The 27,430-nt window shown below is 52.9% G+C and overlaps 8 protein-coding genes across 8 annotated transcripts; 1 reads left to right on the forward strand and 7 right to left on the reverse strand.

Annotated features, from left to right (window-relative positions):
- Window positions 1-5,054: 5,054 nt before the first annotated feature.
- On the reverse strand, window positions 5,055-6,072 carry PG994_008765 (Twin-arginine translocation pathway signal; the record flags this gene model as incomplete). Its single annotated transcript, XM_066860174.1, is given in 3 exon segments — window positions 5,055-5,441; window positions 5,461-5,845; window positions 5,900-6,072. 3 exon segments carry the CDS (start codon window positions 6,070-6,072, stop codon window positions 5,055-5,057), a joined length of 945 nt encoding a protein of 314 aa, XP_066713763.1.
- A 3,281-nt stretch (window positions 6,073-9,353) lies between these two features.
- Window positions 9,354-11,855, reverse strand: PG994_008766 (uncharacterized protein; the record flags this gene model as incomplete). The annotated part of the gene is given in 6 exon segments (XM_066860175.1): window positions 9,354-9,623; window positions 9,701-9,980; window positions 9,997-10,256; window positions 10,393-10,867; window positions 10,946-11,116; window positions 11,470-11,855. The coding sequence occupies 6 exon segments, from the start codon at window positions 11,853-11,855 to the stop codon at window positions 9,354-9,356; spliced, it is 1,842 nt and encodes a 613-aa protein (XP_066713764.1).
- A 230-nt stretch (window positions 11,856-12,085) lies between these two features.
- Window positions 12,086-12,322, forward strand: PG994_008767 (uncharacterized protein; the record flags this gene model as incomplete). The annotated part of the gene is made up of 1 exon (XM_066860176.1): window positions 12,086-12,322. The coding sequence occupies one exon, from the start codon at window positions 12,086-12,088 to the stop codon at window positions 12,320-12,322; it is 237 nt and encodes a 78-aa protein (XP_066713765.1).
- A 1,398-nt stretch (window positions 12,323-13,720) lies between these two features.
- On the reverse strand, window positions 13,721-16,306 carry PG994_008768 (uncharacterized protein; the record flags this gene model as incomplete). The annotated part of the gene is made up of 1 exon (XM_066860177.1): window positions 13,721-16,306. One exon carries the CDS (start codon window positions 16,304-16,306, stop codon window positions 13,721-13,723), a length of 2,586 nt encoding a protein of 861 aa, XP_066713766.1.
- Window positions 16,307-16,894: 588 nt separating this feature from the next.
- PG994_008769 (uncharacterized protein) lies at window positions 16,895-17,908 on the reverse strand (the record flags this gene model as incomplete). The annotated part of the gene is made up of 1 exon (XM_066860178.1): window positions 16,895-17,908. One exon carries the CDS (start codon window positions 17,906-17,908, stop codon window positions 16,895-16,897), a length of 1,014 nt encoding a protein of 337 aa, XP_066713767.1.
- Window positions 17,909-20,133: 2,225 nt separating this feature from the next.
- On the reverse strand, window positions 20,134-22,124 carry PG994_008770 (uncharacterized protein; the record flags this gene model as incomplete). The annotated part of the gene is made up of 2 exons (XM_066860179.1): window positions 20,134-20,933; window positions 20,993-22,124. The coding sequence occupies 2 exons, from the start codon at window positions 22,122-22,124 to the stop codon at window positions 20,134-20,136; spliced, it is 1,932 nt and encodes a 643-aa protein (XP_066713768.1).
- Window positions 22,125-22,186: 62 nt separating this feature from the next.
- On the reverse strand, window positions 22,187-22,975 carry PG994_008771 (mitochondrial respiratory chain complexes assembly protein rca1-like protein; the record flags this gene model as incomplete). The annotated part of the gene is made up of 1 exon (XM_066860180.1): window positions 22,187-22,975. The coding sequence occupies one exon, from the start codon at window positions 22,973-22,975 to the stop codon at window positions 22,187-22,189; it is 789 nt and encodes a 262-aa protein (XP_066713769.1).
- Window positions 22,976-23,836: 861 nt separating this feature from the next.
- On the reverse strand, window positions 23,837-26,782 carry PG994_008772 (uncharacterized protein; the record flags this gene model as incomplete). Its single annotated transcript, XM_066860181.1, has 2 exons — window positions 23,837-26,624; window positions 26,700-26,782. 2 exons carry the CDS (start codon window positions 26,780-26,782, stop codon window positions 23,837-23,839), a joined length of 2,871 nt encoding a protein of 956 aa, XP_066713770.1.
- Window positions 26,783-27,430: the final 648 nt, after the last annotated feature.

A 27,430-nucleotide genomic window follows, 5' to 3' on the forward strand; every position in this document is an offset into this window, starting at 1 on the left:
TTACATATAGTGGTCATATTCGGATCACAGTACTCGGGCGTCGTGGTGTTTTGGGGGGCATTGGGTGGGGGAGACGATACGATACTTGCGATACACAACGTGCATGGGACAGCTGTCTTTTAGACGGGCGAGTTACTGGTTCACATGTGGACGAGTTTGTAGTTTGCTGTATACTAAAGCGATATGGGTAGATGAGCGAATTATTATGTATTATCTAATAACTACTGGTCACGTAAATTATTGAAACTATTGAGATGCCTCGGCCAACGCAAGCACATGTGCTTGATGGGATCACATCATGCCAGCCCCATGAAGCAAGCAGTCTATTTTCCCAAATCGAAAACATTGGCACATTGATACCTAAACTTCGAACACAACAAAGTTAGCAAAACCATTCCATAGAGCGGTTTGAGAAGTATCGGGGGTTGACCATATTCATGGTCTTGTGTGTTTTGCTCAGATCAGGTCTCCAATGTAACTTCAACATAACACTCTGGTTATGTAGATTGTTCAGAGGTTCAGCTGTGATTATGGTCTTTTCATCAGGGCAAAAAGGGCCAACTAGGTCCATTGTATGTTTTGGGTGTTTCATTTTGTTTTTGCTGCTGGAGCTTGAAGGAGGGAATGTGGTGGTGATACATACCATGATGGCTGAGTGACGAAGCAGCTACGCCGTACGTTGCGTTGCGCATGTAACCAAAGATTAGCAAAGGTGCCCAGGCTTGTCGCTGTAACAGGACACGCCACGATTCCGAGCCATAGTATTAGTAGACTGGAAGTGAAGGAGAACGGAAATGTTACCTCGGAAATGATGAAGAAAAAGGGAATGGAGGTTGAAGGGAAAAATTGAAATGAGTCTGATATGGAGCCAACCTAGTCCTGTTTTGCGGGAGCCAGCTAGCGTCCTCTAAGGTACAGTCGGTACTCCGTACATGTGGCTATGTTAGGCTGGCGTCATGTCTTATCTGATTGAAAGGCAGAGAGCCTGGAGCGATTGCGATATCAGCCAGCTTTATGCACTGTGGATTGGGCCACGAAAAGCAAGAGAAAGGGCAGGGAAACGTTCTCGTCAATGACCTTCCGTTATTGGAGGCGGCTGAACTTACTGGGCATCTATATTATTTGTGGGGTTTAATTGGCGGTCAGTATAAGCAGTTCAGCCTGTGTGAGGAAGCTGCGTGTACCTGGACTGCTGCGACGACTTATGGGCTCCTGTTGCTGCGGTTCGAAGAGGGAGAGAGAAAAAGACGATCCGATATGTCAATTTGATGCCCGTCGTTTGATTACTGAATTGGTTTCGCAAATTAACTACTCCGCCGTGTGATGAGAGATGCGCGGATGAGGTCTATCGTATCGTGAGGCCGGGTCAAGATATCGACCAGAGCCAAAATTCGACAGGCCTGGAAAGGCATCACCTACTTCTGGAATTCGTGGTCCATCACCTATATATGAGCGCTTAAAGAAATCAGCAGGTCTGCTCCGCGATCCAAAGCGACAGGGCAGTGTGTGTGCAACATGGGCAGGTCTTGGCCGAGGATCAGTTTACCAACAAGATATTTTCTTTCAGCATAACTCAGAGAAACAAAACACATAGTATTCATCATGCCCAAGGGTAAAAGAAAAACAGGAAGGGCAATGAGAGATGGTGATACACTGACTGACCTGGTGGTGAGTTGATTGGGCGGATTGAAGTGGCCTTCGCCCAGGTGCTGCTGGCTGCCAAGCGAGTGACTGCCATCGTTGGATGAAATATTCTTCGAAATTTCGAACTCAGCGTGGAGCAATGGGCCGATAGGGGACGCAAGTATCATATACGAAAGCAGATGAAGGACGACGTGCCATATAATCCATCCCTGTCCAAGTTGGCGACCGGGTCTGGCTCATACTTATCTTGCCATCCTGTCGGGCGGATGTTGTAGGTTGTGTTGGTATTGATTTTCCGGGCAGAGAAGGGCCACTGCGTAAGTACCTTCCTTACCTGAGCTGACGTCGGCGTTTAGTACCTATCCCTTGGCGGGTTCCAAGGCTGATAGGCATGAGAGGCTCAAAGAGCCGCAAGCTCCATGGTTGCTTGACCAATGGCTTACAGCTTCGGTGAGCATACAAACAATGAGAGCAGGACTGGGTGTTCAACAAAAGTTCCTGCATCACTGAAGGAGAGATGATGGTTTGATACTGGATTCCCTCTGCTACCTTTGGAATTGGTAGGCTGGGCAATGCTGTTGTTTGCTTGACGTATATGGTCAGATCAATTGGACAAAGGCGTGATACCAAACCATACAGAGCCAGCCCTGCGGCCTTGAACTAATGGGGTTTGGTTAATTGGATATGAAGACCAAGTGCTCACCGAGCGTTTCTTTTTGTGAGTGGGTGGTGAACGGTAGTTGTTACAGATCATGAGGAGACCAACGTTGGTGACAACTGGTCTTCGTAACCGAACAATAAGCAGGCAGGCATAGAACTACTCTATCACGAGAGTGACCAGAGATTCCGGAGAATAGTCATAGTTACACTCAGTCAAGGGCTGGTATGACAGTCCTTGCTCAAAAGGTCCATCGTTGTAGACCACATGAGGCATCCAAAGGTGCATCTCGAGTCTGGCAGAACCTATTCCTGGTGTCTTTATTCCTCGATCCGGCATCCATGATGAAGAAGAGGCAGCCCCGACGTAGTGACAGCTGTACTGTTCCCTAAGCACGTAGGTTCCCAAGGGGCCCTCCCTTCCGCTTGACCAGCAATGGCCATAGACGTTATTAGAGAGCCCTATTAAGTCCCAATAGCATCGCCGATTATTATGCGGTGGGAAGGCTTGCCTCCATGGCACTTCATGATCACTCTAGTACAGTCAGTGGTTATGACCTTGTCCCTCCATTTTTGCCACCCTTACTTTCGTATCAATCCGTGTTGGCGGTCTGCAGTTCGAATCCTGGCGGTGCCCGCCTCCTCTCGCCTACTTACTTTAGGCATACAAGATGCGTGCCCATGCCACGGGTCACGGCTAAATTTAACACCCTGGAAATGTCTATACTACTGTAATAACGACGGTGACTAATATGAGTGATGTTATGTTGTCCGCATGACTATAGTCATTCTGGCATGGGTGGTTAATGAACTAGAGCAGGGCACGTCCACCCACTCGCTGTGTGACCCCTATCCCCTAATGTCTATCTAGACCGATCTATCTAGTAACATTGAATTGAATACAAATCACTTATTACACAACTACGAGGTCGTCATAAGTAATAATAAGTCGGCGATTGGTATGATTGGGTTCATCGCCATCGACATTGTAGCTCGGTGGCAGTGAACCCATTCATCCCTTTTGGTAGTAGCCCTGCTTTTCGAATCCCTCGCCTTGCCAGTGCACCTGGTAACTCTTTGGCTTACATTAACAGAATGGTTCCTCCCCAACAGTCCCCTATGCACAGGACTTGGACCTTTCAACTATGGATCCTGTAGAAAAGGCCTGCCATGCTTCAAAGTTGAACTTCTCTATCACGCAACCACTGACAAAGCGACGCAGTCAACCTAGGAAAAGGAGTCCCTTCAATTAATCATTGTCAACCTGTCAACCTCTCTTTCTCCCCCTCTCCCCCTAATAAGAGTCGATACCCGTCAACACCCAGGTAGGTAGTTGAAGAAATTGCCGTCCAGCTTCAGTTCCTCCTCTCTACCTATCTAGACCCACGGCTGTTCACACCTTAGCCAGCCAGCCAATCATTGTACATGTACCCACCTATAGACGCACTTATGTACATACAGATTAACCTTACTTGAACCCATGCCGGCAGCAACGTCGACATCCGTGCATAACCACTGAAAAATACGGGCACCACCTCTTCTGCAAAAAGCTCCCAGCTCCTGTGTCAATGCAACTTTCCACAAGCAACTCAACCCCAAATTCACCGAGCAGTCGAGTCAAGAAATCCCTTTGAATAAGAAGAAAAGACGCAGAGACAGAGAGAGAGAGAGAGAGAGACCAAGAAAGACAAAGAGAGACGGAAGCTCCCAGGTATCCATGAATCCTTCTCGTCAGAGGGCAAGTCGAGTCAGTCGTTAGAAACGAAACAGGCTGTGTAAATAGATGTAGCGCTTGGCGTGACGCGGCGACAGATTTAGCATACCCGCAGATCTCAGCATATCAAACACCCCCAAACAACGGCACCAACCTACGCCCTCGAATCAGATACAGCTAGCACGTCTCAGCCAGCTGCTTCAGTCCTTGCCGGTCTATCAATCAGCCATTGTCACAACTAAAATCCGGCACAGGCCATTGCCTATTTTCACATCTTCCATCCCTTCTCACCGTGCCAGTCACGAGTCGCACAGTTTGATTCGCATTTTTGAATGAAGCCATATTGATGATTTATAGTGTTTTTGAATTTGTTTGTTTTTGCTAGAAAATTTTGGACTTTATAATAACTAGTGACATAAAAAATAGAGCACACAATTCAGGCCGTTTCCACAGAGAGCGCATCGTCTCTGGCTAGCCTTGGGGTATCTAATCGCACAATCATGTGTGGCCCTCTCTCTCTTTCTTTCTATAGATGAGGCAATGCATCTGCCCTTTCTCCAGTCCTGGTGAATTACATGAGGTAGATGCGCAACAGAAAGATATAATGAACAATACAGGCATTGTTGGCTTCCTAACCGAGAGACACCCTGGACTACCACCGAGTATCCCCCTTGTAAGATGGCCGTTGTGCCGAAGAAGTGAAGTATATAGCGACCGAGCAAATGCACAGAGAGACAGATGAGGAAGAAGATGAGGCCGCGGGGAGTGATAAGGAGCAATCCAAATTTGTATTAGTTCTATGCTGGTGGTACTATGCGAGCTACCGACCAAGAACTTCTTCCACTTGGGTTGCTCGTGTCCGATTGGTTCCGCGGCGCTCTTCTCATCGTGGGCGTCTTGACTCATCGTGATAGTCCCCCGTGCTGTACGTCGCACGTCATTATATGCGTCAAGGTGCGCGCCATCTGTTCCTCATCTGTCTCGGCCGCTGCCCCGCTGTCGCGAAGCGGTTGGTTGAGTCATCCGTCATGCTAGGCATCTATGAGACCATGAGCACCATAGGACCGGCCAAGGTGATCGCATCGGACAGGACACCCGACGCCGGGTTGTCGCTGGTCAGGGTCACATAGGTGACGCCAGCAAGGTTGGCAGGAGTGGCGCAGTTGCCGTCCTTGAACTCAACGAAGGCAGTGCCGCCGGGGGCGTTGGCGTTGGTGAAACCACAGAACTTGGCAGCGGCAGCAGCCTGGCTCTCAAGCTTGACCTGGGTACCGGCAGCAATGACACTGCCAGCAGCAGGAGCCGCCGACGTCATCTTCAGGGTAGGGAAGGCAGTGAGGATTAGGTTGGAGCCTTCAGGGCAAGACTTGATGAAAGGCGCGGCCAGAGAGAAGACGGCCTTGGGGCCCAGAGGGGTATCCAGGGCCTGGGGGAATAGCAGTGACACCAGCAGCACCACGGATGAAGGTCTGATGACGCGCCTCGATGGTGAGGATGGAGCCAGCGGTGGCAAGGATCTTGGGATCGGAGAGGAGGGGAGCAGCTCCCAAGTAAGCCGACACACCGACGTTCTCGAGGACGGCAGCGGTGCCGACCATGCCCCTGGCATCGGTGAATCCGAAGTCGTACACGCAAGGCTGGACGGGCTTGGTGCCGGCCTGGGCAATGGCACTCTGCAGCAGACCAACGTGCTCCAGCTCGGTCTGGCCAACCTGCTTGAGATCGGCAATTTGGGCCGTGTTCAGGCCCAGAGCGGCGAACTCGGAGTCCTTGAACTTGGCGAACCCTTGTTGGTAGAAGGTACCCTCGAGCCACTCCAGAGTAAGGGCGCTAAAACATGGTCAGATGGATGGATGGATGCGTCACGAAACAGGGTGTACTTACAATTGAAGAATATCAACATCCTGCAGACCCAGAGCCGCCTCGGCAGCAGTCTGTCGCTTTGTGAGCTCGTAGATGCGCTCTTGGCGGGCGGTGAACTTGGGCTGAGCCGGCAGAGCGGTGGCAATGGCGGCCAGACCGGCCAGAAGACCGGCGGTTTTCATGATTGAAGGCATGATGTCTGATTATGGAGATTTTTTTTTCTGGATGTGGCGGAAGAAGGAAGAACTGTCGTGATAGAACGAAAAGCAAGACTAGCTTGGCTGTTTGTTGAAGGCCCACCTGGCTGATTAGAAGAATTAAAAGTGGTAAAAGAGAGACAAAAGCTAATATGATCCCCAAAGAAGCAGACCAGTGCTTTTAGTTCGAAGTTGGATGAAGACACGGGATGGGATGAAGAGAATGGGATGTTACCAAGAAGCGTGGGATAGTGTGCTATTAAAGTACATGGCCAAGCTGTCGGCCAAGAGATCTGGTTCAGCGAGGCGGGTTACGGAAGGATGGCTGCCCGGTGGACGGCATGTGGTCTTCCAGAGCTACCCCTGGTACAGGCTATGGGCGGGTGGAGGCGAGTATCGCTCGTCGCAAGTCGAGATTCCGGTGCCGTGCTGCCATGGAGAGGGTGCCAGTGGGAATTAAGATGGCAGAGAGACAAGCTTCAGAGTTGCCTAGTTGGGGAGGACAGCAGCAGCGCTGGCCAATGACACTTGGCCGACACGCCAGGGTCGCAGAGATCAAACGAAACAGGCTCAGCAAGAAGAGGGCAGAAAGCCGCAACGAGGCCAATCAGCGTCAAGCATCCAGACAAGCTCAATGGGCAAAAGTTGGGATGAATTTGCTTGTCAGGACCAGAGCGGGCAGGGTTTCGTCCAGCAGGGGAGCTCAGGGCCCGAGGGGATGAGGGGGTTGATCTGCTTCAGATGTTGTTTCAGTAGCCTTTCCAGGCGCACACCAAGAGTACGGACGGACTAGCAGCCGAGCCCTGAAACCTGCAATTGCCTATGCCGCTGAAGCTGACTTTCCAGCAAAAACAGACAGTATCGCCGGCTAAATATGCATTCCCAAGAGCTTGGCTTGGGGTTTTTTTTGCCTGATGCAACTCGTCGTGAAGCTGCCCGGATACCGGCAACAGCTCGCTCAGCCAGACGGGCCTGTTTCCACACTGCCACTGGACACTGGGACGGGCTTTATTTCCCGATTTCAGCGCATGCCGAGAAATTTGACAGCGCAGTACAGTGCACTTGCTTTGGCAAGAGATTCATGTTTAGCCACGACGGTCCTCTCTGCAGGTCACTTTGTTGTCGGTGCAACGGCCAGTCAATGGCTTGGAAGCCATATAGCCCTTGAGAAGTAATAAGCGAATCTTGGAACGTCGGGCCCATGTCAGTCTTTTCCGTTCTTGGCATGCTGATACCCAACATTCTAACCTAAGGATCTCTCGCCAGCCGTCAAGAGATGACATATGGGTTGTGATGTATCCTCGGGACCCGACGGCTCGTCATGTTTGCGATTAGATGATTACCCGTACGTTCCGCCCTTTGTGTGTCTAGCTCTATGTAGGTGGTGCAAAACATGGATAGCATGAGTGATGCAGAAGGGTTCTTCGGATGTTTCTCCATTGAATAGAGCAGAATTTAACCTAGACCGAATAGGACAATTTTTGAGAGGGACGAGGAGGCAGATGGATGGAGATGGAGAGGGCCTGGAGGGGAGGCTCAAAACACACGTGGGGATGGTAAGGGTGGTGTTGCTGGTGGCCCCTACCGTCCAATACCCACTAACTTAAAATGACTACCACCTAAAGGCGCCTACAAGTCCAGAGGGTATCCGTTCTTGGCACCCCCTCCCTCGGTTCGGCCTGTGTAGCAGACGGGAACTATCAAGCCCCCCTCCCCCCTCTAGGAGAGGCCCTTGTTGTTTGAAAACATGGGTTCAACGGGTTCCGGTGATTCTGCTGTCTCTGCATCATTGGACCTTTTTCTCCATGCCCAAATTCCTTTACCCATCCGGGCCGGGAAGATCTTCCTCCCGTAGCATCTCTAGATTTGATGAACAGCCAACAGGCCACTCGCATGAGGGAGATCGACGGACGGCATCATTCAAGGCGCCGCTGTGCTTTGCATATCACATCACCTCGAATCCCCGTCCATGCCGGTTGTTGGGCTGCCTCATCTGCCTTCCTATCCATGCCGGCGAGCGCCCACGCGGATCCCGTGTTTCCGCAGGCTTTGACGGTACAAGTACAGAATAAATCGATCTCAGAAAATCCTCCTCGGCCAGATAATGATGATGTGCTCCGCCTCTATACCTCGGGTGTTTCACTGCCAGTGATACCCCTCCCCCTCTGGATACATCTCGGGAAACGTTCATTGCTGTCATCCGGTCAAGCCTCATCTAGTTGACACCTTCCTTAGCTGACCGACTGGCTGACCGGGGAGTCTCTCCAGCTTCAGATTGCCTTGGCTGTGTTATTTGGGCGACTAACACATTGTGGTCGGCTTCCCGTCCTTCTACGGACCAGACCACGCATCTGACTCGCCCCAGTGCTGTTTGTTTTTCATGATGGAGCTCAAGAACCAGTTTCTTTACACTTTTCTGTTTTATGATTGGTGTTGTTCTATTTGGACGTGTAGGGGCCGGCTTTGCCACCCCCAGCCCCTCCCTCCAACGGGAATCGGATGTGCTGCCTATCGTCTTCGTATACATATACGTGGTATCCGAGACAAGTAGTCTCAGGGCCAAAAGGTACGCCCGTTTGTCTCTTGGCTGACTGCGTTTGGGGCGTCAATCCTCATCTTCTTAAATCTCCTCCGGGTCCTTCGGGGCGTCGTGATGTACCAACAATCTCCATCTCTTCTGTCCTTCCGTCCCCTCGTTTTTCTTTCTCGTATGACGGTGTTTCCCGCCGAGGCTGCCGAGCGCTCTAGAAACTATGGGACGTCCCGTTCCCCGACACGACAGGCTCTACGTCGTGTCGATATACCATCGTGGGCCGTGGTCGAGGAGATTGTTTTGGATGCATGGGTCGGTTGAAGGTGCTTACGCGCTCGCCGCCACCCCCTTCGCTGTTGCTGTCTAGGCTGAACTTCATGGCCTGCGAGGAGGAGGTTCCAACCCCCGACGGCAAAGCTTATACCGCGAAGCTTCAGGACGGCACATACCAAGTCAGTAGCCCCACGGCCTTTGGACTCGAGTCAAAACAAACCAGATAAACAAGAGCACTTCGAAAGGCGAGTTACAACCAAGTTCTTATCCTGATGTTAGATGGCCCATGGTCTGTATAAGCAAAGACAGGTTTGATTTCGGGAAGCACGCGACCTCCGGCTGCTTCGTGATATCTCTTCTATCTTGATAACAATCTCCCCCGTTCTATTATGTACTAGATTTCATGCAGCAGGTATCCAGTTGCTTCTATCAGTCCGACTCCGACGCCATATTTAAAATTCGTCAATAAACATTATTCCACCCCAGCGTTTCGAATCCCCTGGCCCCTTCGTCTCCCCATGCCCGAGCCCTTGCCTTCTTCCAGCCCCGCCAGGTCTTCCTCGCTCCTGTGTTCCAGGGGCGACGAATCCATTCTCAACGTCGCGCTCTCGCTATTCGTCGCTGTACCATCGGGACCTCCCTCGTCGCGACTAGGGTGCGCCGCCGCCACCCCTCCTCCATAGCTCCCGCCCACGTTCTCCATCGTGAACGGGCTCGCGGTTGGCTCATCCAGGATGCTAAGCTCATGCGGCGTGAAGAGCCGCGGCAGCAGCAGGCTCGCATTGGGATCAGGGCCAGGATGAAGACAGGGAAGCCTACCGCCGCCACGGTCTGCGTGATGGCAAAAGTGGCGCCGAAGCCAACAAGCTCGAGCGCGACAAAGGCCCAGATGGCCCCGCGGCGAGGGATCTGCTTCAGCGGGTGGGCCCTAGGGGTCAGGGACTGGTCGCGGCAGAGGAACAGGATCTTGACCGTTATGCCGTTCCCCTCGAGCGCCTGGTAGCCCATGATGAAGAACAGCCCCGCGAGGACGGCCTGCGGGATGAGGTGCAGCACGATTAGCAGCGGGCCCGTCATCGTACCCAAGGTGAGGGAGGCCCTGGGCCAGGTTGGACACCCGTTGCTCAACCACGTGCGTTCGCTTGTACGTGTAATGGCCTTTTTCCTCGCCATCTTCGTCGCTGTCGACCTCGACCTTGGTCACACATAGCGATTCGGTATGAAAGGGCGCCTGTGGGATCAGACCGTTCGGAAATGGTAGGCCGAGGAGACCCGCGACGCCGGTGGTGAGGCCCAGCAGGAAGGTGTCCCAATGAAAGCCAGCCGGCTTCCGGAGCGGAAACTCGGTGCCCTGGGCGATCAATGACGATACTGACTCAAGCATGTCAGCGATAGTTCCGCAATCCGATCGATTAGGCGTGCATCAAACTTACCGTTATGGTCGAACCAAAACAGGACGGTCAAGAGCACAGCAAAGGGGATAGCGATGAAGATGTCTCCTGTAGGGATACCCAGAAGTGCACAAACCAGCCCCTATCGGCAGTGGGAAAGAACGGCCGGCTAGTCGGCAGCTTTTCCAGATCGATGGTTTTCATTCGGCCTAGGTGCACAAACCCGGTGAAGAAGATGACGGTGAGCGGCGTGCCGTAGTCCTTAAGGAAGATGCGAACCGAGTGGCGGAATAGGGGGCTACCGCCAAACTCGCCGCATGCGTACGCGATCATGAAGACGAGCAGGGCGACCATGACAGAGAGATAGAAGGGCGCCTCGTTGCCGAAGCGCTCGAGTACCTGGATCCCTTTTTGGAGGTAGATGAAGGCGACGTAGAAGCCGAAGATGTCGCAGGGGAACCGGGTCACGTACTTGAGCCAGTTGCATGAGTTGGTAACGGCCAAGATCCAATGGAAAACGAGGGACCAAAGGCCGATCCAGCACATGAAGGCTAGGTAGTTTGTCCCAGTCGGTATCATGATGTCGTACACGGTGCTGAGGGGAGACTGTATTAGCCATCGGTCCATCCATTCCCTACAGCCAGCCGAAGGCCAAGGACTGGCTTGGACTTACTAGTTGAAAACCGTGATGGGCCCGGTCACTCCGACAATAACTAATGGTTGGCAGGCCAGAATGGAGAAAACGACGGCACCGAGCACCGAGGCCAGTAGAACCTCGTTGACCCCGTATTGCATCCCCGTCTTCGTGAACATGTCTAGCGAGAAAGCCAAGGCGGGCATTATACTACATAGTGCCGGTCAGTATCTATTATCATAGTGTATATTGATATGGTCCATTGTCAGGAAAAAGGAAAACAAAGAAAAAAAAAACTTGTGAAACCGCCTAGCCAGCCAGTTGAATATGGCACAGCGGAACGAGGGCTGAGACTCGCGCAAAGACGGGAGAACACGCCACTGCTGCTACTACTGTAGTACTCGCTGGCACATGCATGAACCCAAACTAGGCCAGCAGCCCTGTGAGACATACAGGGAAACGACAGTGGGAAGAAGAACACAGCAAAAAGAAGGCAATACGAGAAAAGGGGGAGGGGCCGAAAACCGATTGGAACTAACTCACTTGGCGAAATACATATACACCGTAGCGGGCACGACTGGTAGTCCCAGGCATCTCGCCAGTCGCTCCAGTAGTAGGGCGCCCGGCGGCGGAGATCGTTGACCATGCCGCGGAACAGGTGTACCTTCCACCACTTGTCCGTAGGCGGTTCAGGGGCAACACCGTCGTTGGCCTCGTCGTCCCCATTGCGGTTGCTGCTGGGAAAGTCGCGACGATTCCCGCCACGGCGGCGGCGGTTGCTGGGACTCAGTCGGCTGGCCCATGGAGTCTTCTTCTCGTTGTCAGATGAGGCCGCCGTGGACTGGTCCAGGCCGCTACCCGGATGCATCGCTGTGGTAGTGGGTGGCGTGAAGGAGTCCTCTGCCATAGGGCCGTGGGGCGGCGGTGATGACGATGTCGACAATACCATGGCGTATGTGTATAAACGGCTGTGTATGCATGTATATGTGCATGTGTGGCTGCCCTTCCGCGGCGGCACTACACGAACTCTAAGGCTTGGGTTGAAAAGAAGGTTTTGAGGTCACATATATGAAAAGGAGAGATTGTGTGCTATGACGACAATGAAAGATGAAGGCAGATCTCTCTCTCTATATATGAACACACAAGTAAGCAAACACGCAGCTCAGCCTTTGGCAATCAATGTTAGCAGATGACCATGCCGAGGCTGCTCCCTATGGTCGAGAGGGAAGGGCTGAGAAGAAGGAGAAGAAGAAGAAGAAGAAGAAGAAGAAGAAGAAGAAGTCTGTTCATCTGAAGGCAGTTAATGTTATGTCCGGTCCCGTGGGTAAGGCAGAAAAGAAGGAGCCAATGAGTCATGTGCAAGTCCGTCCCCGATCGTCTCGGAGAATTGAATCTGTTAAAACCAAGGAGCGATGAAATCCAGTCATACCACCAGCAGACAGACACAGCTTCGAGTTGGTATCTTTCCCGGAAGCAGAAAGCCGAATGAGACTCTATATGTATGCGGGCCCAATGGCAACCCCGGTCAGAAAGATGCAGATGGGCTGTCGGCTGCGTGAGGGAAGGAGCGACCACATGCAAGCACTAGTTCCTGATTGGGTGGGCCCTCATACGGCGGTTGGGCGGGCCAGAGGGCGGGCCAGAAAAAAACGAAGGAAGTACGATCCATTTACATCATTCTTTGATATCGTGCTTCCCGCGCTAGGCATCGCCCATCGTTTGTTCGCCGTATCAAATTTGCTGTTGCTACGCCGATCTCGAGTAGGAGGGGGTTCGAGCAGTCAAGTATGTACAGTGGCATCTGACACATCTCTGTTGATCATGTCAGGGAGGAAGTCGATGACATGGGATGAACTTGGAAATGCACGCAAGCGTCGGACTACTGTCATCATGCCCATCGGGGACGGACGCCACATACGCCAAGGACACCGCTTCTTTAGGTACTTACATATTAGATACAATAAATACAGCAAAAACAACTTGGAAATATAGCCAGCATAGTATCAAGTAGAAAGTTACCGAATACCTAACTCAGACTCGGATTGGATTTCTAGGGTTTTTATTTTTATTCTTTCGATTTTTCCAAGCTTGAAATGCAAAGCAGGAAGCAAAACAACCGAGGCATTACGATCAATACTTCCAATGAGCAAGGCCCGGTTTAATTCGAGACCTCACCTCTTGCTGCTTCGCATGTGGAGTCGGATCGGATCGATGATCTTGCACGTGGACTGTTCTGCCCGGGCAGCATTCTGACTGCTCTCCTGACTGCTCGAGTCACCGAGAGCTCGAATAGTCACTACCTAGCTGATAGATGGTTACGATACAAGCGACGTATAGGAATGACATACATTTCTCCTAATACTATTGACCAACATAATTGGATGGGTATCATCAACTAAATCTGAACTATGTACAACGCACAGCAATGTGCTAGGGAATTGGCCAACATTGATATTCATCCATCCATCTTCCCTCATCCCTTGGCTTGCCACCCCCCTTCGTAAAACAATATAGACAAAACAGAAAATAGAGGTAGCATCCCATTGTCTTGGGTGAGCTGTACAGTACTGCAAAACAAACCTGGTGATGTATCGCGTAATGTCCGTAATTCAGGCTGGAGTATCATCCCACGGCCGTATATCATGTAATTTAAAATAAAATAAAAAATGGGAGGTCGACAGGAGGATAATGCCATCTTTATCTCCGTCTCCCTTTCTCTCTCTCCACATGGTGAGTGTGAAGAATGTAGGTAGGCAGGTAGAAGAGTGGTGTGCACAAAGGTGATCGATCACTTTCCGTTTCATCTGCTCTTCATTATGATCTGTTGCTCATCGTAGACGAGCTTCGGAGCTCGCCCATCAACGAATCCACCATGTCCATCCCGGACTGCTTGTTCCTCAGATGGTGCGGCGCACCCGATGGTGGGCTAGATTCGTCTTGCGTCGTTGTTGCTGTTGCCAAGTCGGTTGTGGACGCTCGAGGAAAAGCTCGCTCGAGAGCCACGCCCAGTCCACTCGCACTCGACACGCCGCTGCTTTTCCGCTCCGAAGCCATGGACGGTCGACTGCTGTCGTAATCACTCAGGCTCGACTCATTCCTCGACTTGTAGCGGCTGTTTGGCGTTCCCCAGCGATTCATCAGCGTGTCCATTAATGCTTCTTGGGCCTGCATGCGCCGGCTGATGGACATCAGGGCATCTTCTCCCAACTTCGGTGGTGTACGTGGCGTCGGGGGGACCGAAACATCCGAGATTGTTGGCTTGTCCATCTCCGACTTTGCATCCTGCTCGGCATCCTCTTGACCTTGCGATTCTTCGGGCTTTATTACAGACCCAGCGAGGTCGAGCCGGAGTCTTGCCAAGCTGGTTGCACTTCGGCCTTTGCGAGGTTGCTTATCATTGGCAGCAGGCGTGGAGGCTATCGTTTCCGCAGCTGGCTGGATGCCATCAAACCCATCGAAAGTGCGGTCCACGTTGGTATTGATGGTGGTGTTGGTGTTAGTAGTGTTGGCGATGGCGTTGGTGCTGGTGCTGGTGTTGGATTCGGGTGTGGTCCCCACTTGCGTCGAAGCAGCCTGTATAATCGATATTCTCTTGGCTTCCGCCTCCATATCAATACTGAACTCGCGCATCGTCAGACCGACGCACATGCCATCTCCTTGCATCTCCGACAGCATCCTCGACATTTTCTTCATCAATGGCCCCATTACCCCGGTCCAGGCATCCCCCTTCCGAGACAGCGTCTCGAAACGTTGCTCGAGCTCAGGCGTGGAGGGCGTGGCGACGTCTCGTGACACACCATCAGCTTCATGTTCGCATGAGGTGTTGGTAGGATCATCCTGGCCGGGGCTATCGGTAGGCTCATCTTCAGATGAGATAGTGATAGCAGGTTCGTCTTCAAATGAGATATCCTGTTCTTCCCGAGGCCTGGGAACAGTGACAACTGTCCTGGCGATCATGCTGGCAATCTCCTCTTCCTTTTGTTGCTTCTCCTTGCGAAGACGTTCCTTGATGTTGGCAAGTCGCTGAGTCGGATCTGGTCTCTCTTCTTCCGATTCACTTGATGACGAATCATCCACATCCGAGTGCTTTGAAAGTGGGGTGGGCTCCGGCGTGGGCAACCGGACTGGGAGGGGCCTCATTGCGCTTAACCTTCTGTTCAGGAATGGCTCGGGCGTTTCTGGGGGTGTAGGCATCCGAGGCATATTAGGATCGGCCGGCAAAGCGGGAGACTCTGTGCGCTCGAGAAGACCCGTAAGCGAATTTCTCGCAATTCTGACCGACAATGGTCTTTGACGGGGTTTAGCCTTAACTTTGGCAAGTGGTGACCGATGGTTTAGATCGTAGTTGGCCTTTTCCAGGAACATGTGGGATAGTGGACGCGGCCGTGATGGCGTTACGGCCCCAGTTCCGGGCTCCAGGTTGGCGACTACGAAGATGGGCGAAATCGTGAGAGGGTCGGACGGGACTGTGGGGGTCGGGCTTTCTGGAATCTCGTCTGGTATTGTTTCCATTACCATAGTGGAAGATATCGACAATTGGTGGCGGAGCGGCCTCGACGACGGGTTCGCAGATGCTGAGAATGCTGGGGAGCAACCGCCCTGCGTGGAGGGTGCAGACGAAGAGGAATAAGTAGAGCATCGTTTCTCGTCGGACTCAGTTGGCGGGCTCGGCAGCGAGGTCAGAGTTTCGTTTGCGAGAGGCGACGGGCCCGAAAAGGACGACCTTAGATGAGAGCGTAATGCACCACCAACACTCCCATTACCACCGGGGAACCAGCCAAGGACAGGTGAATCCACGGATTGGGATATGCGTCGCCTAAAAGCCTGTTCTCCAGATGGAGCTTGAGCCAATCCTCCCTTGTCTTCGACATGGTTCGTATCCAGAGCCCCAACCTTGCGTGCTGTTCTGCGTGCCATCCGGCGCTCTAGGAGCGATTGCTGCACATTTGACTCCTCAACCGCATTTCTTGAGTCGGGGCGCGGAACATCTGCTGCAGCTTGTCTCACAGACGCTGAACCTTCCGGAGCCGCTGCACCTTGTGCAGAGTTTACCTGTTGGATCTGAGGTGGAACCTTAGCCGGACTTAACCTGGCCTCATCCGACAAATCGTCAATGTCGAGAGATGTGCGGCTGCTGGCAATGTGTCTACCACAATCCTCGTAGGCATTGGTGGAATCAATGGTAGTTGAGGTGGTGTCGCTTCTAGCCGACTGCTGAGAAGCTCTGCTGGTTACCAAGGATTGCTGGTAAGAGTCCGTGGTAATGGTGAGGTCGCTGGCTTTGGAGACTCTTTGCGAGTCACCGGCAGCGGTGACATCGTAAATTGAGTAGACGGAGTCTTGCCTCTCACGAGCTGTTGCAAATGAAGCAGCAGACTCGGGCCGTTCGAAGGCATCCATGAGGATTGAGGTCGAACCCATGGATTCGCGAGGCGCTAACTGGGCAGCGGCCGAGCAAAGCAGCGAATTGGTTTGATTAGTAGTAAGGGGCATCTGGGGCTGCCCCTGGTCAGCTATGACAACATTGTGCTGATCTGGTCGTGCAGTGGGATTGGATGCCGGGCATGCTGCAGGCCGTCGTGACAATCCGGCCGCATCACGATTTCATTGAGCGATGCGGTTGGAAGCAGAACAGCAGACGACACAGCCGACGACGACGAGAGTTGTTTATTACTTGTCGCAGAGCGACCGTTAGTGCTGGCAGCAGATGATTTAGATGAGGTGCGAGGTCTGATCGTAGGTGGGGATCCTGGTGGGGACGGAGACGAGGTTATAGTGCCGGTGCTATTGGAGCGGGCAGTGGACGGTCTTGAGCTACTGGGAGGCGAGGGAAACGTTGTTGAAGCTAGCATCTTAGCAAAACCCGGCGAATCAGGAAGAATATTAGCTCGAGGCACTTGCAGCCCTGATTGGACGGCAATGTTCGTCAAGCCTCTGGGAGATTTGCAAGGCGAAGTAGTCGATGCTGGACTACCCGCTCCGCCAGGGCTAAATACTTTCGACATCTGCCTTCGGTGGTGTAAAGAGGGCGTTGGCGGCAATGATGCTGCCGGGGATGGCATGGGCCACTGCGCATTGCCGCATTTCCTTTGTGCCATCAGAATGCGGCGTGGCTGTTTTAACAGAAGAAGCGCTTGTCGGATCTGCGCCGGAGACTTCGCATCCTGGCAATAGAGCGTGTGCTGCCTGTACTGCCGCCGAATGCTCCAGTGCCTTGACTGCTCGTGTGATTTGTTCAGAAGGTTCTGAGGCTGAGGCTGAGGATGATCCCAACGGCTCAGGTCCATCATGTTTCTGAACAAACATTATACTGTCTAGCGGACGAGCCTCGTGAATGGGCAAGTGGTGCTGCTGCTGGCCCCGCTCCGGCTTCGAGGTATTCTTCAGCGCCTTCCGCGCCGCCGACACTCCTATAGATGATCGTCGGGAGGGGATGGCAGGTAAAGGGGTCGTGGGACTCATGGTGCCTCGTGACGATGTCCTTTCAGGCCACCACCCTCCATTACCACCAGGGCCCGCTGCTGGAGGGGTTGTGTTCTGGGTTGTGATTTGAGTGGGGGCCCTGAAGATTGTATCTGGAGCCTGGAACCAAGGGCCACTTCCCTCTATGCATATGGGCAGAGATATCAGAGCATAGGGGTTTCCGTCAGCCGTCGTCTCCAAAGTAACACCGCTGGGCAGGTGTGCTGAGGCTGGCTGGAATTGCTGTGACCTTGACCTCTTGGCCCTTCCACGCAGCGATTGCCCGGACCACAGCAGCTTCCTCCCGTCCGCTCCACAGAATACCGTGCACTCCTCATCTGCGGATAGGCTGTTTCGAGTTTCAGAGGGTGGTATCGTCGTCCGGAAGAACTCGGCCAAAGCGCGAAGGTTGTCCCTCTCGACCGCGGCGTCACGGGCTATGTCACGGAACGCCTCTCGAGAGAAGGTCGAGTCGACCATGTTGGATGTCGACTTGGCGCGAGGCAAGCCGACGCGTCTCGGTCCTGCTCTTCCAGTCATGGTGTTCATGGCATTTCAAATTCGGGTTTGCTGGTCCAAGTTATGCGGTACGGTATCTCTGCCACTGGCCTGTGTGTCGCTCCACCAAAGTCTTCGTCGAGTATGTAGCATAAAATCCAGCTTTTTGGTGATTTTATTTGGCCCGGGCTATAATTGGGTTGTGATATAACGAGAACTCCTCTTGTTGGTCGTGGTTCCAGAATCAGCCCACAAGAAGACCGAGCTACAGCCGGCAAGTAGCGAAACCCGGAGAGATATATTTATAGAGATATATATCTCAGATTGACTGTTCACAGGAGGATAGCCGTTGGCGGTTGACAGTAGTAAATCGTGGGGTCAGGATAGATGGGATGTATGCCGACTGCCCATGTGTAGAAGAGCGGAAGAAGACCGACGAGAGAAAAGTTGCGCAGTCAAGCACAAAACTGGGGTGCACAGGCAGACAGCTTGTTACTGAACAAGCTGGGTAAAGAAAAAGGCGTCAACAACGTCTACCCATAGAAGGGAAAGCAAACGAACAGAGTTTTGTGTCGTATTCCAGGCGCGTATGGGGAGCGAAAATGTTACGGTAAACGAAACGAGAAAAGGAAACATGAATCGATGCCAGCCTCCCCCGGGCGGCAAGGCTACGATCACATACTAGGGACCCTACTCGATTCTCTAACAAACGAGCAAATCTACCATCATACCCGGGTGGGAATAGTGACGTTCTTAGTTGGGAACAAGGCAATTGTCATCACGATAAGTAAGTAGGTAATGTTGATTTCGCCTTAATCCCCTCCGGCGCGGCATGTTGCCCACACAAACCAGTAAGACGGCGTACGTAACTGGCCAGCCGCGCCCTGATGGGCCGTCTTGTTCTTTCCAATTTTTTTTTCTCCCACTTTTGGGCTCTTTCCTTTTTCTTCCTGAAGATCTCAGACGGGTTGAGGAAGGCGCGTGCGGGGGGAAAGGCAATATTTGCATTGGCGCATCACATTGGGTGACGAGAACCACCTGTGCCTGCCACCGAAACGGGCAATAGAGTCGAATCGAGGCTGCAGGTCGAGCGATTGTTCTTTGCTCAATTTACGATGCAGCTGCTAAGAGGTAATTAGCTCGTGCCGCCTTGCCGAACACGGCCTAGACGACAGGGGGAACAGCAGGGGGCAGCGAGTAAGGATCGACAGGTCAATGCAGGGGCTAAGTGGTGTGCAATCACAGGAAGAAAGATTTGCGGAGGCTCGCTTCGGATAAAGGAAAGGTTACATCCCCGTATTGGGGAATTAGCCCGAGGTTTGTTATCATGGCACTGAGGGCAACAACAAGACACGACACAGTAATAAGAAAAAAACATGAAATGGGCTGGCAGAGTGTGTTTGTCAACAAGTTACATTGGCAGCGGACACAGGCAGACAGGTCCGGGTGTTCTGCACGACATAACATGAAGGTTACGATCAATATAAATGAGACAATTTACCTTGTCGTGTCTGGGCTAGTCTGGACGGACGAACGACCGAACGAACGAACGTGAACCCCCCCCAGCGAGCCGGCCGAATTCTGACAGCTGTGTGTCTAAGACCCGAGAAGAGAACCATGGTCGCTCAACATACGGCACCAATCTATCTATTTTATTTTCCGTACGGATAGAGCCTACATCATGAATGCAGTATGACATCTGCTCCCAGTGAATGTGCTCATGTCAGACGGATTTCTACAAGGGGGTGGGAACAAACTGATGACTGCATAGAAGGATGCCATGTGGTAGGGTAGTACGGTCTAATTGTTATTCAGTGGATAATGTGTCATAACCTACTCCCTACAAGCTCATAAAATAGCGTTGATTCTAGAAAAATACATTCCCTACCTTCTAAAGGGATACTCTAGTAGCTGGACTGTCGCTTCTATACTCGGACAAACACTTATAGTAGATACGCATAAGAGGATGACAAGAGACGCCTTCTAAACGACTACACCAGCATAAATATCGAGTATTTCAGGGTTTCGACTCTACCGACAAGGAACATATGTCAACTCCTCAGCTGGTGCAAACACAGCATTATCAATCCATGGAACACACAGGTTCGTGCGACAAATGTCTATTTCCTATCTGTACAGGTCGCTGGGATTCGAAACCAAATAAACGTACACATGATAAGTTGAGAGCTTCCATGCACAGCCTTGACGCCGTATTGCTCTGCACAATCTGCACAACCTATCTAGAGGGAGGAGGACCCAACCAACTTTTATTTTATCTCGTTCCCTAACCGCTTGAAAATGGCCGGCTGCGGGGGAATGGACGGCTGGCCCAGCCCCTCGGTGGGCGGCGGCGGCGGCGGCGTCTTGTCGTCCGGCTTCTTTCCACCGAAGTACTTGGTGAAGTCGTCCCGGTCGTCGAACGGCCGGGGGCCCAGCAGCCGCACCATGTCGTCCCGCGTCAAGACCTCTTTCGACAACAGCTCCTCGGCTACGAGTCCGACTTCCTTCTGCCTCTCGACCAGGAGGTCCTTGCATTGCTTGTAGGCCTGATCGACGATACGTCTGACCTCCGAGTCGATTACTTGCGCCGTGGCTTCTGCAAAAGGCTTGACCAGTTCGTTCTGGTCCTTCTGGAAATGCATAGGCCCAACCTTCTTCGACATGCCCCACTGCGTCACCATGGCGTTGGCCATACCGGTCACCTTCTTGAAGTCATCGCTGGCTCCCGTTGTGACGGTACTGAAATGCAGCTCCTCCGAAATACGACCGCCCAGAGTCATGGCCATACGGTCTAAGAGTTGCCTCTCGCTCATAAGATACGCGTCTCCCGGTAGGTACTGCGCATAACCAAGAGCGCCTTGGCCACGTGGGATGATGGAGACCTTAAGAAGCGGATCGGCATACTTGAAATACCACCCGCAAATAGCGTGGCCAGCTTCATGGTAGGCCACAGTTCGCTTTTCTTCGGGGTTCAGGACGAGCGATTTGCGTTCCAGACCACCAATGACACGCTCAATAGCCTGTTCGAAGTGTTGCATGGTGATGGTGGGGGCATTGACTCGAGCAGCTAAAAGAATAGGTCACTTCATGTACTACCAGGATGATTAAGAGATAATATGAACTTACCAACGAGGGCAGCTTCGTTGACGCAGTTCGCGATGTCAGCACCGGCAAAACCTGGTGTTAAAGCTGCGAGTCTGCCGCTGAGATGCTCCTGCTCTTCGTTGGTGACAACCTTCTTGAGATAGACCTTGAAAATATCTTGGCGACCAGTCATGGTGGGTCTGTCGATGTAGATGTGTCGGTCAAATCGGCCTGGTCTCATCAGGGCCTTGTCCAGAACATCGGCTCTGTTGGTACCGGCCAGGACGACGATCTGGTCCGTCGTGTTGAAACCGTCCATCTCCGTCAGAATCTGGTTAAGCGTGGCTTCGCGCTCGTCATTGCCGCCGAACCCCTTGTTCCCTTCAGCTCGAGACCGACCAATGGCGTCAATCTCGTCGATAAAGATGATACAGGGGGTCTGCTTTCGAGCGGTCGCAAACAAGTCTCGGACTCGAGAGGCACCGACACCGACGAACATCTCCACAAACTCGGAACCACTGACGCTGAAGAAGGGCACCCCCGACTCGCCAGCCGTGGCCTTTGCCAGCAGGGTTTTACCAGTACCGGGAGGTCCAGAGAGAATGGCACCGCGTGGGATCTTGGCGCCCAATCTTTGGAACTTCTCGGGCTTCTGGAGAAAGCTCACGAACTCCATGATTTCTGCCTTTGCCTCGTTCATACCTGCCACATCGGCAAATTTGACCGTAACTGCTGACTCAACGTTGAAACGCTTGGCCTTACTCTTGCCGAACCCAAACATACCGCCGCCGCCTGCTCCGCCACCGGTTCCGCGCCGCGTCATCCAGTATAGCAGACCAACAAATAGTAGTGTAGGTCCAAAGGTTCCGACAATGGCCAATAATGTACTGTCTCCGACGTAGCTGACGGGGATCCTATCCGATGGAGGAATGCCCAATTCTTCCTGCGCCTCGTCCAGGTGCCTCTCAAAGACGTCAGCGGACCCAATAGAGAAGTAGTAACTGAAGCCTGGCCGCGTAGCCATGGAGTCAGGATACATTGAAGCAGTTGCCTCCTTGTTTAGCTCCACGCGAACACGTCGGCCCACCACCACCAATTTGTCCACCAGACCCTTCTCGAGGAAGTTCTTGCGAAGCTCTTGCCAGGTGATCTCACGTGAGCTTTCGTCAAACATAGAATTGTATAACCAATAAGCAACAAGGGTGCCAACGATAGTAGTAAGCCAGTCGTTGCTCCTCAGGGGGTTGCTGTCGGCTGCTGGTGGAGGCGTCGATCGCTTTTTTTCTTCTTCTCCTGTTGTTGTGGTGATTCGGAGGTCTTGCCATCTTCCGATTTCGATCCTTGGTTCTGCTCGTTGTCGGGGGTTTTGGCGTTGAATATGCCATCCGCAGGCTTCTTGCCTTCCTTTTCAGCCTTCTCTTCAGCCTTTTCGACCTCGATGATGCGATCGGCCAGCTGTGACGCAACTGTATTCAACGACATGAGGAGCTTGTAGCTATCTTGCAGTGCGAATTCGCCCTGGAGCTTCTTCTGGATTAGATCGCGAAGCTCGACGGGAACGCCGGTCTTCTGGAGCATAGCAACAACTTCCTTGGTACTCTTGCCATTGTAGGTAATGCTCCACCACTTGCCGCCACGGTCGCTCATCTGGTCCAGCTCCTCGAACTCGGCTTGGGTGAGGTGAACCCACCCTTCGGGCAGCTGGTACTGGGTGGCGCCATCCTCGGTTTTGGGTGCTTCGGATTCGGCTTCGGCCTTGGCGGGACCGGGCGACGAAGTGCTCTGGACCTCGGGCTCCTTCTTGGAGCCGTCCTTGTCGTGCTCCGGGGTCTCTTTCGGCTGCTTGTTCTTTTCCTCGGAGTAGTATCGGGGGTGCTGCTGGAGGCGCAAGTGCTGCGACGCCCAGAGGGAGGGTGCAATGGGCGAGATCCGGGCTATCCTTGACGTTGTCGAGCGCGTGTACGCGCTCAGCGAGGACCTTGATAGGTGCGCGAGGCTAGTCGACCGCCGTAGGAAGCTTGACATGACGGGCAAGGTCGATAGCGAGCGCTTCGACCGGGGTATTGACGACTAGAAGGATGAAGGTGTATCGAATGCGAGATCCGACTATGGTTTTGTGCTACCTTATGGCGAGGCAGAAAATATCATGCTGCGAATAGGACCGTCAGAACCTATCGGGTGTACGGCAGTGACGAAAACTTACCAGCGTAAGTAAGCACTCGGATAATCGACTCATCCTTTGGTGGCTCAAAGCTGATCAAGCCATCATCATACTTGCTTCTAACCGATTCTGGCTTAGCTTCAGGATGCGGCTAACCTATCCACGTGACCCCACTACTACCTCGTCGGATTCTCAGTCGGTCTCCGAGCATTCAAAAGCTGATATCTATTCTGTTTTAATTTTATTAAACAATAACTCAGTTCTTGCGGCTTAGAAAATATATGGCGATAATGGGAAACTAGCGATGGAATGGACCCAGCAGGGTTGGTGCGACTTCCGAGTAGATAGACCTACGTCGACGGTCGAGCCGTAGCTCCTTCCATATTAAATGTTATAGGACAATTGGTAATAATATAACTTCATTTATTGTTGTAATACTACTTTAATATCACCTATTCGCTGCCCAGGTAAATGTGCCAGTTTCTGTATAGAACCAACAAGTTGTGTGTGACATATGCTGGGAAGGGAAGAGGGAGGAAATAGCCTCAGATCGCATAATTCATTTCATTATTCATCTCGTGATTTCATCAAGTCATGACCCCTCCGAATAGAAGCCGTTTCCCCCATCCGTCTATGTACATCAATAGGTAATAAATATCTAGTGTAGGTAACCAAAAAGAATCCTGCCAAACTTTACTTGCTTGCTTGCTTTACTCTGCTTCACTCTACTCCCACCTCTGCCATTCGCGCTGCAGTCTGTACATCTCCGCATCGCACCACTCGGGGCCCAGGACGTTCCTGTCCAGCCCGGCCATCTTGGCGTAGATCTCGTGCTCCTTGGCCCGGCGCTCGCGGACCTTGGCCTCGAAGTACCGCAGGTCGCGCTTGCGCACCGCCTTCAGGAAGGCGCTGCGCATCCGCGGCGAGTAGAGCTGGCACGCCGCGCTTGCCAGCGGCTGCGGGTTGTGCAGGAAGTTGCCCTGCACGCCCGAGTCGTCGCGCGCCAGCTCCGGCATGACCACCTCGTTGAAGCACTCCGGGCACACTGTCACCCCGGGGATGGACCGCATCGTGTACCACTTCCGGTTCGACACGGGGCGGCCGTACGCACATTCGTCCGTTTTGCAGATCTCGCGGACCTTGTCGGCTAGAAGCCGCATGTCAGGCGTCCTGTTGGCTGCCAGAGCTTGGTCTGAAACTGTCTCCATCGCATCGAAATAGAGCATAAAGCGCTTCCTTGCGCCGTTATAACCGACATTGTGCATGTCACAGACTCCTCTGGTAGTCTCGGCCGGTGAGTCCATGGGGACAAAGACGCCAAAAAGGTTTGGCAGCAGGGCCTCGACCGTCTTGGCACAGCTGAGGCATATCTTGAATTTTCGAACTGGTCTTTGGGTAGCAGGATCCTTGATTGTATGCCAGAACCGATAATCTTCCACAGGTCCTGTGCAGGGCTGGTTGTTCGCTGCGACATTCGCTATGCCATGGAACAGTCTCAGGTCTGGCTTGTTGTATTTGTGCGTCAGTAACCAGGCGATATGATACCACTCCGATGTCCCAAAGTCACATTTCAGAGGCCGGTCAAGTGACCGAAAGGGTGCAGGAACGAAGAGATGCCTGAACCTCGTGTTCTCAAATGCAGACTGGTAGCAAGAGGGACATATGTTGAAATTGTTGCAACGTGGCAGCGAAAGCCAGTCCATATGGCCAGCTTCCTCACTCATTCTAGGGCAATCGGGAAGATCTGGCAGTTCCCCTCGACTAATGTCTTCTGAAAACCGTCTGTAAGAAGCTGCTAACGCAGCCGGATGTGACCCATCTTGAACAGGGTCAAACTTAGGCGGCGGCCACGCTTGCTGTAGGGGCGTAGAAACTGCAGTCGGGGAAGAAGGTGAAATAGAGCGGGTATCTACGACCGAATGGATACTTGGGGGCTTCGAAGCCAGGTTTGAACCTCTCTTAGTCGGAGAGTCCAACAAAGATGCCGTAATACCAGTGATGACTGGAAAGGCCGAGGAAGCGGCAGTGCTGGCAGCCGTACGGGCTGTAGAAGCCCGAGATAAGGTTGGTGCGGGTGAATCATCGGGAAGAAAATAGCTCCTATCTGATGCCCTGCCATCCTTGGCTGATGGAAATGTTGCACTACGGGAGCTTGGCGATGGCGGCTCTCCGTTTCGGTCACGGTAGAAATCCCCCCGCGAGGCCCTGGGTGATGCAAGTGGAGAGCTTGGTTTAGAACCTCTCCCACCGGCAGGTCGCAACTCTACCGGGGTAGCCAGGTATCCATCACGCTCATCGTGAATCACCGATTTGCGGAGGCGTCGACGTTCATCATGCCGTCGCTCATCTTCTCCAGCGGAATTGCGATCTTCGAGGTGTGGAGAAGAAGAGTACCGGTCCTCCTTCGAGCGCCGGTCATCGCCATACGACGAAGGCTCCCGCTGGCTCCGGAAACTGGAGGCACGTGGCTTAAGAGATTCCCTCTTAGGTTGAGGCTGAGGGGGTGATGGGCTCTTCCGACCGGACCTAGACGGAGGTACTTCTGAATAGTTACGGTGCTCAATAGACGGTCTCCGCGTGTTTCTGGGCACCTCGATTGCAGAATGCCTTTTCGTCATGGTTGGGCTCGTTGCGCGCAGCCTCCGACAGTCATCGACAGGCTTTCTCTGGTTTGGTAAAGGTTTCCCATAGTGGGAGTCGTCGGGCTGTCCGGACTTGTTACGTTTGTGGTGCGTGCTCGGTGTGTTCGATCCGCTGTAGTCCCAATAGGCTCGATCTCTACCTTTGGTAGAGTGTTTTATAATTTCGGGAGACAACATTGGCCCGGCGGTGGCAAGGTTTCGAGAGCTGCGCCTAGGAGAGAAGTAGTCTTCCTCCTGCTGGCTGGTGCCAGTGGCAGACCGAGCACGCCGCAGGTCTCGAGACCGCTCTTCGGGCCGCCCTTCATAATCGAAGTCTGTAACTATTGACGGCAGATTCTCGAGTCGACTGCGTCGCCGCTCGTCGCTTGGGCGTCTGTCCCGCTCGTCGCGTTCAGATTTGTGACTAGCTTCTGTGACTTCCGGCGCCAGCGAGTCATACTTGCGGCGTGTGTTTGCCTCGTAGAACGGCTTCTCTTCCGCCTGGGGAAATTTTGGCGCGTTCTTCTTAGTCGGTGACTTCTGGTCTGATCTGGTCCCCACGTACGGGCCGTCGTCGTCCGAAGTATCGGTCGAATTAGGGACGATGACAAAACGACGTTCCGGGTTGTGCTCATGAACGACCTGAAGAATTGGGTGCTGCTCTACATCCCCGCGGTGTGGGGGCTCCTCAGCCGGGCTTGCGGTAACAACAGAGCCATGCTCTTTGGCCAATGAGTCCGCCTCGTCTTCGACGATGGGCGCAGGGGGGAGTTCACGAGTCAAAGTGGCTGTGGCGGTCCTACGCCCGCCAATAGCAGGAGTGTCGTGTTTTGTGCGCGGGACAGCTCTGTAGTCGTCGTAGGGGTAGGAAGGGGTCTGCACTGCAGCGGCACTGTCGTGACATTCAAGTCAGTTTGCCCCACAGATTCTCTGGAGCCAAGTCCAGCGCTTGGGAAGGACGACTTACAACCTAGGGTCTGGGCTTTTAGATCGAGTATTCGACCAATACCCGTTTTGCAGCAAAGAGCTGATATCGACGCCGCCAACCATATTTGTCTAATGCTGTAAATGAGAGATGAGGTGAGGGAGATCGGCGGTTTCTTAGGGCATTGTTATCAGGCGTCAAAGATGCAGCTTCTGGCGCCCGGCTTCGCAGCCTTGCTGACGCTCTGCGTTTATCTCTGGGCGAATCCTTCCAGCAAGCCCTTCACCACCTCCTCGCTGACTTGATTGCAGTTGTTGCTGTCGGTATAAGGCAGCCAGGCTTCAGAGACTTAGGCAATCGAAGAAAACAAATTCGGAACAGTCAAGCTATAGCTAATGTTGGGTTTACAAAACAACAGCGAGCTCAGCCTCTAAAGAAGAAATAGGATATTCCTTGACCGGCGATTGCAAGTGGAGTCGGGAGTATACACGGGAATGGTTTGGAGTCTCGATTCCTGACCTCAAGCTTCCAGAACTCATAAACGGGGTTAGAAAGGAGGCGATGCACTCTCTTCGCCTCCAGCTCAATGGGTCGACCTACATATAGGCTAGACTCGCTTCTGCTCCTCGGTCACGTAATGAAAAGTGACACACCACCGTTGGCGAGAGAGAGAGGGAGACTCTTGTCGGGCTGTTCTCTTCCAATGGATTTGGGTACCTAACCAACTAACCTATCCCACCTCGAATCACCAACATACGGGCCGCACGAGATGG

The sequence above is a fragment of the Apiospora phragmitis genome, assembly GCF_038363925.1.
Source record: "Apiospora phragmitis strain CBS 135458 chromosome Unknown utg000008l:1.0-3514335.0:1.0-3519231.0, whole genome shotgun sequence".
NCBI classification, from domain to species: Eukaryota; Fungi; Ascomycota; class Sordariomycetes; order Amphisphaeriales; family Apiosporaceae; genus Apiospora; species Apiospora phragmitis.